The sequence below is a fragment of the Bombina bombina genome, chromosome 1, assembly GCF_027579735.1.
Source record: "Bombina bombina isolate aBomBom1 chromosome 1, aBomBom1.pri, whole genome shotgun sequence".
NCBI lineage: Eukaryota > Metazoa > Chordata > Amphibia > Anura > Bombinatoridae > Bombina > Bombina bombina.
In genome coordinates, this window is record NC_069499.1 from 138,854,485 (window position 1) to 138,873,576 (window position 19,092).

The 19,092-nt window shown below is 40.7% G+C and overlaps 1 protein-coding gene across 10 annotated transcripts in view; it reads left to right on the forward strand.

The window, feature by feature from the left end:
• TRIM9 (tripartite motif containing 9) overlaps window positions 1-19,092 on the forward strand; it is a 390,783-nt gene that overhangs the window by 354,054 nt on the left and 17,637 nt on the right. For 5 of the 10 annotated variants that reach the window (XM_053697625.1, XM_053697628.1, XM_053697633.1 and 2 more), the window contains one exon: window positions 18,321-18,624. In XM_053697625.1, coding sequence (XP_053553600.1) covers window positions 18,321-18,624 — 304 coding nt within the window. Of the gene's footprint in view, window positions 1-6,254; window positions 6,279-18,320; window positions 18,625-19,092 lie in introns of all 10 variants that reach the window. The other 5 variants (XM_053697629.1, XM_053697630.1, XM_053697634.1 and 2 more) reach the window with 2 other exon arrangements.

Consider the following 19,092-nt stretch of genomic DNA (forward strand, 5'->3'; position numbering starts at 1 on the left):
GAATTGAGAGGCAAGCGCGATAGCTCTGGGGTTAGACGAGATACAGAGCGCGTAGATGCTGTAAGAGCCATGTCTGATACTGCGTCACAATATGCAGAACCTGAGGACGGAGAGCTTCAGTCTGTGGGTGACGTCTCTGAATCGGGGAGACCTGATTCAGAGATTTCTAATTTTAAATTTAAGCTTGAGAACCTCTGTGTATTGCTTGGGGAGGTATTAGCTGCTCTGAATGACTGTGACACAATTGCAGTGCCAGAGAAATTGTGTAGGCTGGATAAATACTATGCAGTGCCGGTGAGTACTGATGTTTTTCCAATACCTAAAAGGCTTACAGAAGCCTCCTATATTTAGAAAAATGTTTCCAATAGATGCCACTACACGGGACTTATGGCAGACTGTCCCTAAGGTGGAGGGAGCAGTTTCTACTTTAGCAAAGCGTACCACTATCCCGGTTGAGGACAGTTGTGCTTTTTCAGATCCAATGGATAAAAAATTAGAGGGTTACCTTAAGAAAATGTTTATTCAACAAGGTTTTATTTTACAGCCCCTTGCATGCATTGCGCCTGTCACTGCTGCGGCGGCATTCTGGTTTGAGGCCCTGGAAGAGGCCATCCATACAGCTCCATTGACTGAAATTGTTGACAAGCTTAGAACTCTTAAGCTAGCTAACTCATTTGTTTCTGATGCCATTGTTCATTTGACTAAACTAATGGCTAAGAATTCCGGATTCGCCATCCAGGCACGTAGGGCGCTATGGCTCAAATCCTGGTCAGCTGATGTGACTTCAAAGTCTAAATTACTCAACATTCCTTTCAAGGGGCAGACCTTATTCGGGCCTGGTTTGAAAGAAATTATTGCTGACATTACTGGAGGTAAGGGTCATACCCTTCCTCAGGACAGGGCCAAATCAAAGGCCAAACAGTCTAATTTTCGTGCCTTTCGAAATTTCAAGGCAGGTGCAGCAACAACTTCCTCTGCTTCAAAACAAGAGGGAACTTTTGCTCAATCCAAGCAGGCCTGGAAACCTAACCAGTCCTGGAACAAGGGCAAGCAGGCCAGAAAGCCTGCTGCTGCCTCTAAGACAGCATGAAAGAGCGGCCCCCTATCCGCCAACGGATCTAGTAGGGGGCAGACTCTCTCTCTTCGCCCAGGCGTGGGCAAGAGATGTTCAGGATCCCTGGGCGTTGGAGATCATATCTCAGGGATATCTTCTGGACTTCAAAGCTTCTCCTCCACAAGGGAGATTTCACCTTTCAAGATTATCTGCAAACCAGATAAAGAAAGAGGCATTCCTAAGCTGCGTACAAGATCTCCTTGTAATGGGAGTGATCCATCCAGTTCTGCGGACGGAACAAGGACAGGGGTTTTATTCAAATCTGTTTGTGGTTCCCAAAAAAGAGGGAACCTTCAGACCAATTTTGGATTTAAAGATCCTAAACAAATTCCTCAGAGTTCCGTCATTCAAAGATGGAAACTATTCAAACCATTTTACCCATGATCCAAGAGGGTCAGTACATGACCACAGTGGACTTAAAGGATGCCTACCTTCACATTCCGATTCACAAGAATCATCATCAGTTCCTGAGGTTTGCCTTTCTAGACAGGCATTACCAATTTGTAGCTCTTCCATTCGGGTTGGCTACAGCCCCAAGAATTTTTACAAAGGTTCTGGGCTCACTTCTGGCGGTCCTAAGACCGCGAGGCATAGCGGTGGCTCCTTACCTGGACGATATCCTGATACAGGCGTCAAGCTTTCAAATTGCCAAATCTCATACAAAGATAGTTCCGGCATTCCTGAGGTCGCATGGGTGGAAAGTGAACGAAGAAAAGAGTTCTCTATCTCCTCTCACGAGGGTTTCCTTCCTAGGGACTCTAATAGATTCTGTAGAAATGAAAATTTACCTGACGGAGTCCAGGTTATCAAAACTTCTAAATGCTTGCCATGTTCTTCACTCCATTCCGCGCCCCACGGTGGCTCAGTGCATGGAAGTAATCGGCTTAATGGTAGCGGCGATGGACATAGTGCCATTCGCGCGCCTGCATCTCAGACCGCTGCAATTATGCATGCTCAGTCAGTGGAATGGGGATTACACAGATTTGTCCCCTCTACTAAATCTGGATCAGGAAACCAGAGATTCTCTTCTCTGGTGGTTATCTCGGGCCCATCTGTCCAAGGGTATGACCTTTCGCAGACCAGATTGGACAATTTTAACAACAGATGCCAGCCTTCTAGGTTGGGGTGCAGTCTGGAACTCCCTGAAGGCTCAGGGTTCATGGACTCAGGAGGAGAAACTCCTCCCAATAAATATTCTGGAGTTAAGAGCAATATTCAATGCTCTTCTGACTTGGCCTCAGCTAGCAACACTGAGGTTCATCAGATTTCAGTCGGACAACATCACGACTGTGGCTTACATCAACCATCAAGGGGGAACCAGGAGTTCCCTAGCGATGTCAGAAGTCTCCAAAATAATTCGCTGGGCAGAGACTCACACTTGCCACCTGTCAGCTATCCATATCCCAGGTGTAGAGAACTGGGAGGCGGATTTTCTAAGTCGTCAGACTTTCCATCCGGGGGAATGGGAACTCCATCCGGAGGTGTTTGCTCAATTGGTTCTCCATTGGGGCAAACCAGAATTGGATCTCATGCCGTCTCGCCAGACCGCCAAGCTTCCTTGTTACGGATCCAGGTCCAGGGACCCAGAAGCGGCACTGATAGATGCTCTAGCAGCGCCTTGGTTCTTCAACCTGGCTTATGTGTTTCCACCGTTTCCTCTGCTCCCTCGTCTGATTGCCAAAATCAAACAGGAAAGAGCATTGGTGATATTGATAGTGCCTGCGTGGCCACGCAGGACCTGGTATGCAGACCTAGTGGACATGTCATCCTTTCTACCATGGACTCTGCCTCTGAGACAAGACCTTCTAATACAAGGTCCTTTCAATCATCCGAATCTACTTTCTCTGAGACTGACTGCATGGAGATTGAACGCTTGATCCTATCAAAGCGTGGCTTCTCTGAGTCAGTAATTGATACCTTAATACAGGCACGAAAGCCTGTCACCAGGAAAATTTACCACAAGATATGGCGTAAATATCTTCATTGGTGTGAATCCAAGAATTACTCATGGAGTAGGGTTAGGATTCCTAGGATATTGTCCTTCCTTCAAGAGGGTTTGGACAAAGGATTATCAGCTAGTTCTTTAAAGGGACAGATTTCTGCTCTGTCTATTCTTTTACACAAGCGTCTGGCAGAAGTTCCAGACGTTCAGGCATTTTGTCAGGCTTTAGTTAGAATTAAGCCTGTGTTTAAACCTGTTGCTCCTCCATGGAGCTTAAACTTGGTTCTTAAAGTTTTTTTTCTGATGGCTATTTCCTCGGCTCGAAGAGTCTCGGAGTTATCTGCCTTACATTGTGATTCTCCTTATCTGATCTTTCATTCAGATAAAGTTGTTCTGCGTACAAAAAATGGGTTTTGGGTTTTTCTAACAAGAATATCAATCAAGAGATTGTTGTTCCATCATTATGTCCTAATCCTTCTTCAAAGAAGGAACGTCTTTTGCATAATCTAGACGTAGTCCGTGCCTTGAAGTTTTACTTACAGGCTACTAAAGATTTTCGCCAAACATCTAACCTGTTTGTTGTTTACTCTGGACAGAGGAGAGGTCAGAAGGCCTCGGCAACCTCTCTTTCTTTTTGGCTTCGGAGTATAATCCGTTTAGCCTATGAGACTGCTGGACAGCAGCCTCCTGAAAGGATTACAACTCATTCTACTAGAGCTGTGGCTTCCACTTGGGCCTTTAAAAATGGGGCCTCTGTTGAACAGATTTGCAAGGCTGCAACTTGGTCTTCCCTTCATACTTTTTACAAATTTTACAAATTTGATACTTTTGCTTCTTCGGAGGCTGTTTTTGGGAGAAAGGTTCTACAGGCAGTGGTTCCTTCCGTTTAAGTTCCTGCCTTGTCCCTCCCATCATCCGTGTACTTTAGCTTTGGTATTGGTATCCCACAAGTAATGGATGATCCGTGGACTGGATACACTTAACAAGAGAAAACATAATTTATGCTTACCTGATAAATTTATTTCTCTTGTAGTGTATCCAGTCCACGGCCCGCCCTGTCCTTTTCAGGCAGGTCTAAATTTTAATTAAACTACAGTCACCACTGCACCCTATGGTTTCTCCTTTCTCGTCTTGTTTCGGTCGAATGACTGGATATGGCAGTGAGGGGAGGAGCTATATAGCAGCTCTGCTGTGGGTGATCCTCTTGCAACTTCCTGTTGGGAAGGAGAATATCCCACAAGTAATGGATGATCCGTGGACTGGATACACTACAAGAGAAATACATTTATCAGGTAAGCATAAATTATGTTTTCTCTCTAATAGTTCATGGGACGTCCACAACCATATATTTAAACATTCTGCTCAGACATTGTGCATTCAAATCAAATGTGTTGCCAGGATGACGCGTTTTACCCCTCCCACTAAGGGGATGGCCAGTGCTTTGTCAACTTTCCTTTTTACTTCTATTATTTAATTAGTTTTGTTCACTTGATATCCTTTGTTGAAAAGGATACCTAAGTAGGTTTAGGAGCTGCTGATTGGTGGTTGCACATATATGCCTCATGTTATTGCCTCACCCATCAAGGCTGGAAAATTTAGACAGGCCCTGGAAATTTGTATAGACCGCCATGATAATTTTAAAAAAACTTCTCAATTTACTCCTATTATCTAATTTGCTTTGTTCTCTTGTATCCTTTGTTGAAAAGCATATCTCAGTAAGCTGAGGAGCATTTTTGGCTGAAGACAAAACACTGTCCGCATTTATCATTGCACAAGCATGTCTGGTGAAATGCTTGTTTTAATTTTGGAAAGGTTATTGGTGCGCAAATCTTACCCCTGCATAAACACTACCCTGTTCCCAAAAAAGTACAGTGTAAGAAGATATTGGTAGTAGAAAAATTGTGTGAATGCGCATAAACAGCACGGGGATGAATCTTAACTAGTGATACGTTTGTAACAAAAAAGTATCCTGCACTATGTATTTATAGGCTGGATTGCATGCAGTATAACTGTATAGATTTGCACTATATTGCACTTCTTAAATGGAAATGTATACCATAAAATAATACAGAGTAAAAAAATAAACACCAATCTTAGGTAAATATATTAATACAATTTATTGCACATATACTTTGAAAACATCAACATGGTGAAATGCTTGTGCAATGCCGCGTCCTGCTCTTAAGCAGGGGCTGTCAGTCATCCCGATCGGTGGCAGAGAGGTTAAGGAGCAGCGGTCTTATGATGAGCCTCTGAAGCAGTATTTGCTGCTTGATAAATAGAGCCAAAATGTATGCATGTAAAAGCTGAATAATAATGTAAAAACTACTTATATATAAGAGTTTCTTAGGGCTGCTGAGATATGGGGGATAACTGCTGTGCTTGATTGTATTTGAAAATGACACAAAATCCAAGTTCCATACCATGATGCATCTTGTAATCAAAGCACATTTGTAAGTGAGCCACATTCTGTAGTTAATATTAAGTAAAATGATACAAATTTGTGATCACTTTCCCAGGTCAAAGAAAATTAGCATCTTTGTGCAATTGTATTTTATTCCAATTTATTCCAACTTGCAGTGCATAAGATTTATTTATTTATTTAATATTGTATTTACATTTTGATAACAGGTGTTGCTTTGTTTTTTTCCTTTAAACTAAACACCACCCAGATCATGAAAGTTTCATATTCACTTCTATGACCATAAAACAAAAGAAAGAAAGAGAGGATTTCTCCTGGGTTGGGGCTTGTGTTTTAAACCTTGTGAAAAACACATTACAGTTCTCTAACAGAATAGAATACAGCTCGGTGATGGTTGTATTCTTATGGAATTTGGTTATCATGTACTTGGACACATAATATAAACATCTGGGGGGTGGGGGGTTCTTACTGTTTCTCTGATGCTTCACGCTGTAATTAAATGTAATTTCAAGCCTCTAAATCTTGTTAACATATATTCTGAAGAGTTGATTGGACAAGGTAATTTGACAATTGATTATACTTGCTTTTAAATGCATTATATTTCCCACTTTGGTTATTATCTGTAATTGGAATTCCACTTGACAAGTTAATGAAATCTGTTGATTGAAATGTGAATTGATTATTGTGATATAAGCACCTCTTTAGAAAACAGGAAGTCATTAGTCATATAAACATCCTGTTTTTCTTCTGCACGCTCTTCATGGGATTGTCAACAGTTGACATTAATAAACTGGTGCCAGGTACTGTATGTCAATTTAAGATTTATGTGCATGGAATTCTTATTTAACAGCATGCTGTGGCGGTGCTTTCAATTAACCTTTTAGTATGACTCAATTTGGAACTTAATAATATTAAGAAATAGTATTAAAAGAATCATAGCAAAACATAATTTATCACAAAGCCAATCTGTTTTGCAAAAATACTGTCTATAAGTGGTGTCTATACGTCATTATCAGCAAGTGAGTCATTTGTCTTGTAACTGTTTGTAACCTGCTTCTGGCAAAAACACTTGTTTCAATACTCCAGGTATGAAGACAGCACACCTGATATATGGGGCATATAGGTACAATACATAGGATATATGGGGTCTATAGGTACAAGCAAACAAAGTTAAAGGTCTGCAATAGGCCCTTGGATTTGTTGACATGACTAAGGTCCTATTGTGGGCCTGAAACATTGTTTACTTGTACCAATGGACGAAGTTGGAAAATAAAGGTCTTTAATAAAATTTGGAGGCTGGAAGGCAGCTGTGTGAATATTAAAAACAGTTATTTCAAAATGATCCCAGGTTTTTTGGTTCTCTCAACTATTAATTTAAAGGGACTTGAAACACAAGTTGAAAGTAAATGTGTTTGCTCCAGCACAAACAAAATTAGCGTGCGTCAGGTTTTCATGAGTGTAGACCTGGCGTAAAGATTAAGGGCCAGATTACAAGTGGAGCATAAAAATTGTTTGCAAGTAAGCGATATTAGCGCTCCACTTTGTAATACCAGTGCACTATAATGTGCGCTGGTATTACAAGTAAACACAATGCTCACGTGAGCGTGCTTCCATAGGCTCCTATGGGGGCCTTGTTCTGATGCTGTCACAGACTGAATCAGAACTTTGCGCAGTGAAGGGGGTTAGTAGCACAGCAATGGGCAGCATTTTTAAATACAGTATGTATGTAAATGATTATTTACATATATGTTTATGTCTTAATGTGTATATAGTAGCAAAAGAAAAAGTTGTACTCCGCTCAAAGAGGATATATATAAAACGTAGCTTTTATTCAGCAATCCAAAAAGATGCAAATTTAAAATGTTGCTGAATAAAAGCTACGTTTTATATATCCTCTTTGAGTGGAGTACAACTTTTTCTTTTGCTACTATTGCTGTACCGGTTCTCAACGCTCAAAGACTTGCTTAGCACACACTTTCCTCGGATTGGGTATTGGACACACACCCTCTGCACTGACGTCATTGCCCTAGAGTCGAGTCCTGAGTCGGAAGGAGGAGATGACGATGCAAGCCGGATTGCTTTACTGCTTGTTTTAAGTTGGCGGTTATGAGATGAACCAAGCGACAGAAGGCAAGACAGGATCAGGTCAGTTGACCGCTACTCCGTATCCACCAGGCGACTAAAGTAATCAGCAAGGGCAACTAGAATCCACAACCTGAGGTACTTTGGGAGGCACTAGAACTCTAACAGGATAACAGTTGGTACCGATACGTGTGAACAAGGTGTTCCAGGGCTAATAAAATCCCTCTCATCCCGCAGGTACAAGAGAGTACAGGGGTGCACGAGTAATGTGCTATGTATCATTGGTCTCACTTTATCCTCAAGGCACAAAAGGGGTGTGTGTTTCGAAAGGACAATATTATATGCATTTTATTGGTAGTCATTTATTATACCTTATCTGGATACCAAACAGTGTGAGATTATCTGATACTCGTGTATATATACCACACAAGGACTGTTCTCTGCTATATTTCTATTAATTTGTATATACACATATTAACACATATTTACATTGCGCCTATGGGAACACACAGTTCCCATAGACCGCAATGTAAAGGCACTTTTTTTTTTTTTCCTAACACCCCTCTCCCACCAACTTTTGATCCTAATAACTGCCTAGTGCAGTTGTTTTTAATTTGAAAACTACAATGCCCTCTATTTTGAGTTTGGGGTCATTATCATGTTGGAATACTGTCCTGCTGCCCTGTCTCCGAAGTGAGGGGATCATGCTCTGCTTCAGTATATCACAGTACATGTTGGCATTCATGGTTCCTTCAATGAACTGTAGCTCCCCAGTGCTGGCAGCAGTCATGCAGGCCCAGACTATGACACTCCCACCACTATGCTTGACTGTGGGCAAGACACACTTGTCTTTGTACTCTTCACCTGGTTGCCGCCACACACGCTTGACAACATCTGAATCAAATAAGTTTATCTTGGTCTCATCGGACAACAGGACATGGTTCCAGAAATCCATGTCCTTAGTCTGCTTGCCTTCAGCAAACTGTTAGCGTGCTTTCTTGTGCATCATCTTTAGAAGAGGCTTCCTTCTGGTACGGCAGCCTTGCAGACCAATTTGATGCAGTGTGCGGTGTATGGTCTGAGCACTGACAGGCTGACCTTCCACCCCTTCAACCTCTTCAGCAATGCTGGCAGCACTCATACGTCTGTTTCCCAAAGAAAACCTCTGGATATAACGCTGAGCAAGTGCACTCAACTTCTTTATTTGACCATGGTGAGGCCTGTTCTGAGTGGAACCTGTCCTTGTATGGTCTTGCCAACCGTGCTGCAGCTCAGTTTCAGGGTCTTGGCAATCTTCTTATAGCCTTGCAGACCAATTTGATGCAGGGTGCAGCGTATGGTCTGAGCACTGACAGGCTGACCCTCCACCCCTTCAACTTCTTCAGCAATGCTGGCAGCACTCATACGTCTGTTTCCCAAAGACAACCTCTGGATATGACGCAGAGCATGTGCACTCAACTTCTTTATTTGACCATGGCGAGGCCTGTTGTGAGTGGAACCTGTCCTTGTATGGTCTTGCCAACCATGCTGCAGCTCAGTTTCAGGGTCTTGGCAATCTTCTTATAGCCTAGGCCATTTTTATATAGAGCAACAATTCTTTTTTTTCAGATCCTCAGAGAGTTCTTTGTCATGCGGTGCCATGTTTAACTTCCAGTGACCAGTATGAGAGAGTGTGAGAGCGATAACACCAAATTTAACACACCTGCTCTCCATTCACACCTGAGACCTTGTAACACTTAACGAGTCACATGACACCGGGGAGGGAAAATGGCTATTTGGGCCCAATTTGGACATTTCCACTTAGGGGTGTACTCACTTGTGTTGCCAATGGTTTATCACATTAATGACTGTATGAGTTATTTTGAGGGGACAGCAAATTTACACTGTTATACAGGTTGTACACTCACTACTTTACATTGTAGTAAAGTGTAATTTCTTCAGTGTTGTCAAATGAAAAGATATAATAAAATATTTACAAAAATGTGAGGGGTTTACTCACTTTTGTGGGATACTGTATATATATTTATGTGTTAATATGTGTATATACACATATAAATATATATGTATATATTCATATACATATATTTTTTATTTTGCTGCCCAACGCTGCAGGAATTGCCTCCTGCACTGAGCTAAGTACTTTGCCTATGGAAGTGCACTCTAGTTATCCAGGCAATGCAAACTCGAGGTTGCGTTCGCATTGCTCCTAACTTGTAATACCAGTGCACATATGCTTGCGCTGGAATTACTAAGTGGAGCACAAATATCACGCTGGTGCGCTAACGTCAGGACTATGGATGCCACAACCACATTATCTTTGTCTCCCCATAGACTTTAATGGAGCACGCTTTAAAAAAAAAAAAAAGAACACATTGATTGCGCTGACCTACATCGCTAAACACAAAGGTAGTTATATATAAATATATGTGTATATACATGTGTATATATGTATGTCTATACATATATAAATACATAAATGTGTGTGTGTGTGTGTGTATATATATATATATATATTTATATATATATATATATACAGTAAATGTATACACATATTTAGACATATATATGTAAACGTTATAGCCCTTTTCAATCAAATACCTTGTCATATGCCATATACTACTTCTTAACCCTTAAATAATTTCTCTTGCAAGGTGTATCCAGTCCACGGATTCATCCTTACTTGTGGGATATTCTCATTCCCTACAGGAAGTGGCAAAGAGAGCACACAGCAGAGCTGTCCATATAGCTCCCCCTCTGGCTCCGCCCCCCAGTCATTCTCTTTGCCGCTCTAACAAGTAGCATCTCCACGGGAGGGTAAAGTGAATGTGGTGTTAGATTTGTAGTTTTTATATCTTCAATCAAAAGTTTGTTATTTTTAAATAGTACCGGTTTGTGCTATTTACTCTCTGGCAGAAATATGATGAAGAATTCTGCTGAGAGGAAAATGATTTTAGCATGTTGTAACTAAAATCCACTGCTGTTCCCACACAGGACTGAGGAGTACCAGAAAACTTCAGTTGGGGGGAACAGTTTGCAGGCTTAACTGCTTAGAGGTATGTTTCAGTCATCTTTTTTCTAGTCAAGCTCTCCTCCAAGGGGAAGGTTCCACATTTCTCGTCTGTCTACAGACCAGACAAAGAAAGAGGCGTTCTTACGCTGTGTAGAAGATCTACTCAAGATGGGAGTGATATATCCAGTTCCAATTACAGAACAAGGACTGGGTTTTTACTCAAACCTGTATGTGGTTCCCAAAAAGGAAGGAACTTTCAGACCAATCCTGGATCTAAAAATTCTAAACATTCTCAGGGAATGTGCTTCCGCAGACCGGAGTGGATCATTGTAACAACCGACGCCAGTCTGTTAGGCTGGGGCGCAGGTCTGGGGTTCCCTGAAGGCTCAGGGCCTATGGTCTCGGGAAGAGTCTCTTCTTCCGATAAACATTTTGGAACTGAGAGCGATATTCAACACGCTCCAGGCTTGGCCTCAGCTAGCGGCGGCCAAGTTCATCAGATTTCAGTCGGACAACATCACGACTGTAGCATACATCAATCATCAGGGAGGAACAAAGAGTTCCTTAGCGATGAAGGAATTAACCAAGATAATCAGGTGGGCGGAGGATCACTCTTGCCATCTATCTGCAATTCACATCCCAGGAGTAGAGTAGACAACTGGGAAGCGGATTTCCTAAGTCGTCAGACTTTTCACCCGGGGGAGTGGGAACTCCACCCGGAGGTATTTGCTCAGCTGACTCAGCTATGGGGCATTCCAGAGTTGGATCTGATGGCGTCCCGTCAGAACACCAAACTTCCTCTTTACGGATCCAGGTCCAGGGACCCCAAGGCGGCATTGATAGATGCTCTAGTAGCGCCTTGGTCCTTCAATCTGGCCTATGTCTTTCCACCGTTTCCCCTTCTCCCTCGGCTGGTAGCCAGAATCAAACAGGAGAAGGCCTCTGTAATTCTGATAGCGCTTGCGTGGCCACGCAGGACTTGGTATGCAGACCTAGTGGACATGTCATCTGTCTCACCATGGACACGGCCAATGAGGCAGGATCTTCTGACTGCTTGGAGATTGAACGCTTAATTCTATCCAAGCGTGGGTTCTCTGAATCAGTCATAGATACTCTGATTCAAGCTAGAAAACCTGTCACCAGGAAAATTTACCATAAGATATGCCGGAAATATCTTTGTTAGTGTGGATCCAAGGGTTACTCGTGGAGTAAGATTAGGATTCCAAGGATATTGTCTTTTCTCCAAGAAGGATTGGAGAAAGGTTTATCAGCTAGTTCCTTAAAGGGGCAGATATCCGCTCTGTCTATCCTTTTACACAAGCGTCTGGCAGAAGTACCAGATGTTCAAGCGTTTGTACAGGCGTTAGTCAGAATCAAGCCTGTCTATAAACCTGTGGCTCCTCCATGGAGTCTAAATTTAGTTCTTTCAGTTTTTCAAGGGGTTCCATTTGAACCTTTACATTCCATAGATATTAAGTTATTATCTTGGAAAGTTTTGTTTTTGGTAGCTATATCTTCTGCTGGAAGAGTTTCAGAATTGTCTGCTTTGCAGTGTAATTCACCCTATCTGGTGTTCCATGCAGATAAGGTAGTTTTGCGTACCAAACCTGGTTTTCTTCCTAAAGTTGTTTCTAATAAGAACATTAACCAGGAAATTATTGTTCCTTCCCTGTGTCCTAATCCAGCTTCTAAGAAGGAACGGCTTTTACACAATCTTGATGTGGTTCGTGCTTTGAAATTCTATTTACAAGCAACTAAGGATTTCAGACAAACATCATCTTTGTTTGTTGTCTATTCTGGTAAGAGGAGAGGTCAGAAAGCGACGCCTACCTCTCTCTCCTTCTGGTTGAAAAGCATAATCCGATTGGCTTATGAGACTGCTGGGCAGCAGCCTCCTGAACGAATTCCACCAGAGATGTGGCTTCCACTTGGGCCTTCAAGAATGAGGCTTCTGTTGAACAGATTTGTAAGGCAGCGACTTGGTCTTCACTGCATACTTTTTACAAATTTTACAAATTCGATACTTTTGCTTCTTCAGAGGCTATTTTTGGGAGAAAGGTTTTGCAAGCAGTGGTGCCTTCCGTTTAGGTTACCTGTCTTGTTCCCTCCCTTCATCCGTGTCCTAAAGCTTTGGTATTGGTATCCCACAAGTAAGGATGAATCCGTGGACTGGATACACCTTGCAAGAGAAAACAGAATTTATGCTTACCTGATAAATTACTTTCTCTTGCGGTGTATCCAGTCCACGGCCCGCCCTGGCAATTAAGTCAGGTTAAAATTTCTTGTTTAAACTACAGTCACCACTGCACCCTATGGTTTCTCCTTTTTCTCCTAACCGTCGGTCGAATGACTGGGGGGCGGAGCCAGAGGGGGAGCTATATGGACAGCTCTGCTGTGTGCTCTCTTTGCCACTTCCTGTAGGGAATGAGAATATCCCACAAGTAAGGATGAATCCGTGGACTGGATACACCGCAAGAGAAAGTAATTTATCAGGTAAGCATAAATTCTGTTTTTTGTATTAATATTTATATGAATAATTTTTATCAGACAGTATGTATACAGTATATATACAGTTAAATCACAGTCACCCATAGACTTTCAGTGATGTTTTTTTTCCTTCAAACATTCTACATCCCCTCACTTTAACCCCTTATAACTGCTTTGTGCAGTTTTAAAATAATAAAATAAAGATTCTCATCATTTTATTTATAATGGACTACTGTCCACTTGATTTGTTGGCAATTGTGCACATTTGTTTTAATTAACCACAGGTCTGACCTCTGGTTAAAGGGACAGTCTAGTCAAAATTAAACTTTCATGATTCATATAGGGCATGCAATTTTAAACAACGTTCCAATTCAATTTAATCATCAGATTTACTTTGTTCTCTTGGTATTCTTTGTTGAAAATCAAACCTACAGTAGGTAGCCACTTGTAATGGCTAGTTATTTAATGTGCGCCCGTAAAGGCTCAAATTTGCCCCTTTATGGGAACACGTTAAAATAGCGCTCCATTTGTAATCTAGCCCTTAAAGGGATAGTCTAGTCAAAATTAAACTTTCATGATTTAGATATAGCATTCAACTTTAAGCAATTTTCTAATTTACTCCTATTATCAATTTTCTTTGTTTTCTTTGCATCTTTATTTTAAAAAGCAAAAATTAAAATGAATGAAAAAGCTTAGAAACCGGCCCATTTTTGTGCAGCACCTGGCTGGCTACATTTATATACCAATCAGCAAGCGCTACCCAGGTGTTGAACCAAAAATGGGCCGGTGTTCTATTGAAAAATCCAAGATTACGTCACTTCCGGGGAATACATACATCTGATAGGTTGTGCATCTTGTCCCTCACGGAGACACGGGCCAATCAGATGGGACTGTAATCACCTATCTTCACTAACTATTTTACCTCCACCTGGGGGGTTTAAGGGGGGCTTCGCTGTTTTTCACCTCAGTGCTGATATAATTTTGAGCTTTCTTGCTATCTACATTTAAACCCTATTGTAAATTTCAATGAGTGGCCCACACAAATTATATAGTTTTTTTCAGCATGCCCAACAGATTCACAATATAAAATTATTATATTTATAATTCATGGCATGTGTAGAATTAATGTATCATTTTTGTGTGGATTTTAGTAAACAATGTTGAAAATGGCCATGTGACCACTGCTGTCATCAAGAGTAGCCACATGTGAAATAGGGGCCCAGGGGTTGTAAAAGTAATGTTTTTTAGGAGTCTCTAGACAAACCAGATTTGATAATAGAACTAAATTGGAAAGTTGTTTAAAATTGCATAATTTGAATAATGGAATGAAGTTGATTTTACTCCCCCTTTAAAACATTTCGCTTTCCCAATTTGTGACAGCACATGGCAGTTATTCATGTTTGCCAGGTATTTAGTTCCTGCCAATTTTAGAGCTAGATTACAAGCTGAGTGCAAAATATCGCTTCAGCGAAAGCGATATTTGCGCTCAACTTTGTAATACCAGCAAACGAATGCATGGAAGCATTACGCTCACAAGAGCGCACTTCCATAGGCTCCAATGAGAGTCTTGTTCTCATGCTGTCAGACACGGCATGAGAACTAGCGCAGCGAAGTGGGTAAGTCGTGCAATGATGGGCAGCAAATATCAATATATATGTATATGAATAAATACTGTACATATATATTTATGTGTATATACACATATTAACACATACAAATATATGTATATAAGCATATACATATAAATTTACTGGGAACACACAGTCCCCATAGAACCCATTATAAAGGCACCCCACACCCCCTATCTTTAGCCCCCAAAAACTGCTTAGTGCAGTTTTTATACTGTAAATATTTCACATTCTTATGTTAGTATTTATAAATAGATATTCCTATATATATATATATATATATATATATATATATATATACACAGTATATATATATATATCTGTATAGAGCTATATATAATAATCTATATGTATGGGTATAAATATATATTATGCCAAATACCATCGAATATATATATATAGAAATATGTATTTATGAATAAATAGAACATATTCTGCTAAGTGAAAAATATTGGAATGTGAAATATAAATATTTTCATGTCGAGTTAGCGCACTTGAGAATATGGGATTGTGTTTGCGCGCAAGTAGGGTGTTGGGGGGGGTTCACTTTTTTTGCTCCATTGATTTCTATGGGGGAATAGGTTATCGCGTGTTGTTGGGGGTTTTTTTCGCTAGTCGGGTTAGCACATCAGCAGAAACAGTTTACTTTCAACTCATAATACGAGCGCTACCCGACGTGCGAAAAAAGATTACTTCTAGTGCAGTTAACGCTCCTCTTTTGTCTGGTGGATAAACTAGAGAACCTGTCTGGTCTTCTTCATGTGCAGTTAGATTTACACAAGGATTTGCCCTTACTGTGCTCCAGAGCTGGGGATGTCAATAGCCCTGAATAAACAAATTATTACAGGGTTAAGAAGCCGCGGTATGACCACTGCTTCATAATTTGCGGTAAGAAAGCTGGCATGAGCGAATCTGGACTGCAAGGGCTCCAAAGCAGCCTCCGTGCATGGCTTGTGTTTGTCGAATCCAATGCTTTCTAAGTCTGTCAATGTTGCATACTGCTAGTCTGGCTATAGAGACATTCCCACTTCATATTGCCATGCAAGCAGGGGCTATTCGGCAAAGGAAAAGAACAGAAGAGGCCATTTATCTGCTACACTTTGTCAGAGGATGTGTGGCACAGATAAAAGCTTCATGGCAGGTACCTTCATTCATCATTTATACCACCATCTTCACTGGCCATCGTTCTATACACATTTGTATATTACACAAAAACATTCTAAAACATTAGGATCAGAAAAGGTATTTGGCATCAATAATTTGTGATTCAGAACTATAATATTACATTGCATGCACACTATGTGGCCTATCTATCAAGTTCCGAAAGGAGCTTGACGGCCCGTGTTTCTGGCGAGTCTTCAGACTCGCCAGAAACAGCAGTTATAAAGCAGTGGTCACAAAGACAGGCGGACAGACATCGACGGAAATCGCAGACTACGATCGGGTTGATTGACACCTCCCTGCTGGCGGCCCATTGGCCGCGAGTCTGCAGGGGGCGGCGTTGCACCAGCAGCTCTTGTGAGCTGCTGGTGCAATGCTGAATACGGAGAGCGTATTGCTCTCAGCTTTCAGTAAGGTCTGGCGCACTGTCGGATCAGGTCCGCCAGACTTTGTTAAATAGAGGCGAACGTGCAAATATGCAGCACAATGTGTACAGGTAGATCTAACTGATTAGTTCCCGAAAAGGTAGCTCCCATCTCTGTAAACTCTGGACATATCTGACCTTGTTCCTGTGGATGGGGAAGTTATGTTGTGCCTGTTTTACGTCATTAGGAAAGCAAATGCTAAATATCTTGTATTAAAGGGATAGGAAAGTCAAAATTAAATCTGCATAATTCAGATAGAGCACGTCATTTTAAGCCACTTTTAAATTCACTTCTATTTTGAAATGTGCTTCATTCTCTTGGTATCCCTTGTTTAAAAAGAACATGCACATATCCTACACCAGTGGGAGCTAGCTGCTGATTGGTGCCTGAACACATTTGTCTCTTGTGATTGGCTAACTAGGTGTGTTCAGCAAGCTGCAAGTAGTGCAATTGTGTTCCTTCTGCAAAGGATAACAAGAGAATGAAGAAAATGTGATAATAGAACTAATTTGAAAAGTTGTTTAAAATTGTATGTTCTATCCAAATCATGAAAGAAAATTTGGAGGGTTTGTGTCCCTTTAACTGCTATGTGCTGTGACCCTGGTGTAGAGATAGAAATGCATAAATATACTGTGTATGATAAAGAAAATAAAGCCAAGTCGTTGAGCAACTATTGATCTAAGGCTGTATATTATTCATAACAAATCCATACTGAGTACCAATGCTGGACCTGTAGATGAGTGCATCAGATATGACACAACAGAATTATTAAGTTTCATTTGAGTCTACAAAGATTCATATCAACCTGGGAGTGAACTGCAGAATTTTCATTTTTGTGAATGTGATTGTTTTGAAAACTTGTATGTGTGCAGTTTGACACTATAGTCGGAATTTAAATGTGCAAGAATACATTTTAATTTTATAAAGAAACATTTTTGCTGCATATTTTCTTTAGCATACTGTTTTAGCAGAGAGCTGGGTGAGTTGTGTTTTTTGCATAAGTGAAGATTTCATTTGTGCCGTACAAGCCACTGCTGACTCTCTAAAGGTGTAGTGTTTGAATACTGGTGCTCTCACTGCATATGTGTGTATGCCACTGAAAAAGTAGAATGTTTGCTAGAAGCATTTTTACTAATGAAAGTACATTGCAAAAATGTTTCTAATTAAAGTTGAAATGTACCTATGCACATTTCAATAATGACTTTCTTTTCCCCGTGATAGTAGTCTATCATCTAATTTTTTTTTAAATTTATTTTTAATTATGTTTTATGTTTCTATTTTTTTTTGTTTTTTAAATGTATGTGCTGTTCTTGTATCTTCTGTTATAGACTATGCTGCAAAAGAGACTGCTGTGCAGTGATTATGAAAATTATCTAGGATTTATGTGTGGGGGGGTTTGCTCGTTATAGACAGAACCTATTTTAACTGATGTTAATCTAAAGCTCTCTCAGAATTCCTTAAAAAATGTATCTTGATTTGACCAAACCATTATTAAAATATGCTATAAAATGTTTATTTAATCCACTTGTTGTTTTAAAGTGTAGTGAAAATATTTACTTACATGAAACATGTACGCAAATTGTAGTTTCCAATTTACTCTTAGTATTCTTAACTGAATAGAAAATGTGCACTTGTCTGGAGAATTACCTGTATATAGCAGCAGGTTTGTAAGAATGCTTTTAGCAATATTATACACTTATAACACTGATAAAAGCATTCTTTAAAAACTACTGCTATATAGTGCTGCAGACACGTGCACACTCCTGAGCCAAGCTGCTTTTCAACAGAGGATACCATGAAAACTAACTAAATTTGATCACAGAAGTAAATTGGAAACTTTAAAATTGCACCCTCTGAATCCAGAAATAAGAATGTTAGGTTTCATATCCCTTTAATATAGGCCCAGCAAAAGGCAGCCTATATCATACTAATTTTAAATTATTTTAGATAAAATGCATATTTATACAATAACCCAAAAAGTTATATAGTTGCTAAACTCAATATTTGAGAAAGCTACAACTGCTTTGTTCTCTCTCATTTTGTCTCCAGTTGCCTGGTTTGCATTTGACCCGGGTTCAGCACACTCAGACATCATCTTCTCCAATGACAACCTGACCGTCACATGTAACAGTTATGACGACAGGGTGGTGCTGGGAAAAACTGGCTTTTCCAAAGGGATCCACTACTGGGAGCTGACAATTGACCGGTATGATAATCACCCTGATCCAGCCTTCGGTGTGGCTCGTATAGAGGTGATGAAAGACGTCATGCTGGGGAAAGATGACAAAGCATGGGCTATGTACGTGGACAACAACCGCAGCTGGTTCATGCATAACAACTCACACACCAACAGGTACCTGTAGCTTAATACCACCTGATGTTACATTGTTTCAATTTGTATAACCTTACACAAGTAATCTGTATTTCTTCTGTTAAGTGTGATCAGTCCACGGGTCATCATTACTTCTGGGATATTACTCCTCCCCAACAGGAAGTGCAAGAGGATTCACCCAGCAGAGCTGCATATAGCTCCTCCCCTCTACGTCACTCCCAGTCATTCTCTTGCACCCAACGACTAGATAGGATGTGTGAGAGAACTATGGTGATTATACTTAGTTTTATATCTTCAATCAAAAGTTTGTTATTTTAAAATAGCACCGGAGTGTGTTATTACCTCTCTGGCAGAGTTTGAAGAAGAATCTACCAGAGTTTTGCTATGATTTTAGCCGGAGTAGTTAAGATCATATTGCTGTTCTCGGCCATCTGAGGAGTGAGGTAAACTTCAGATCAGGGGACAGCGGGCAGATGAATCTGCATAGAG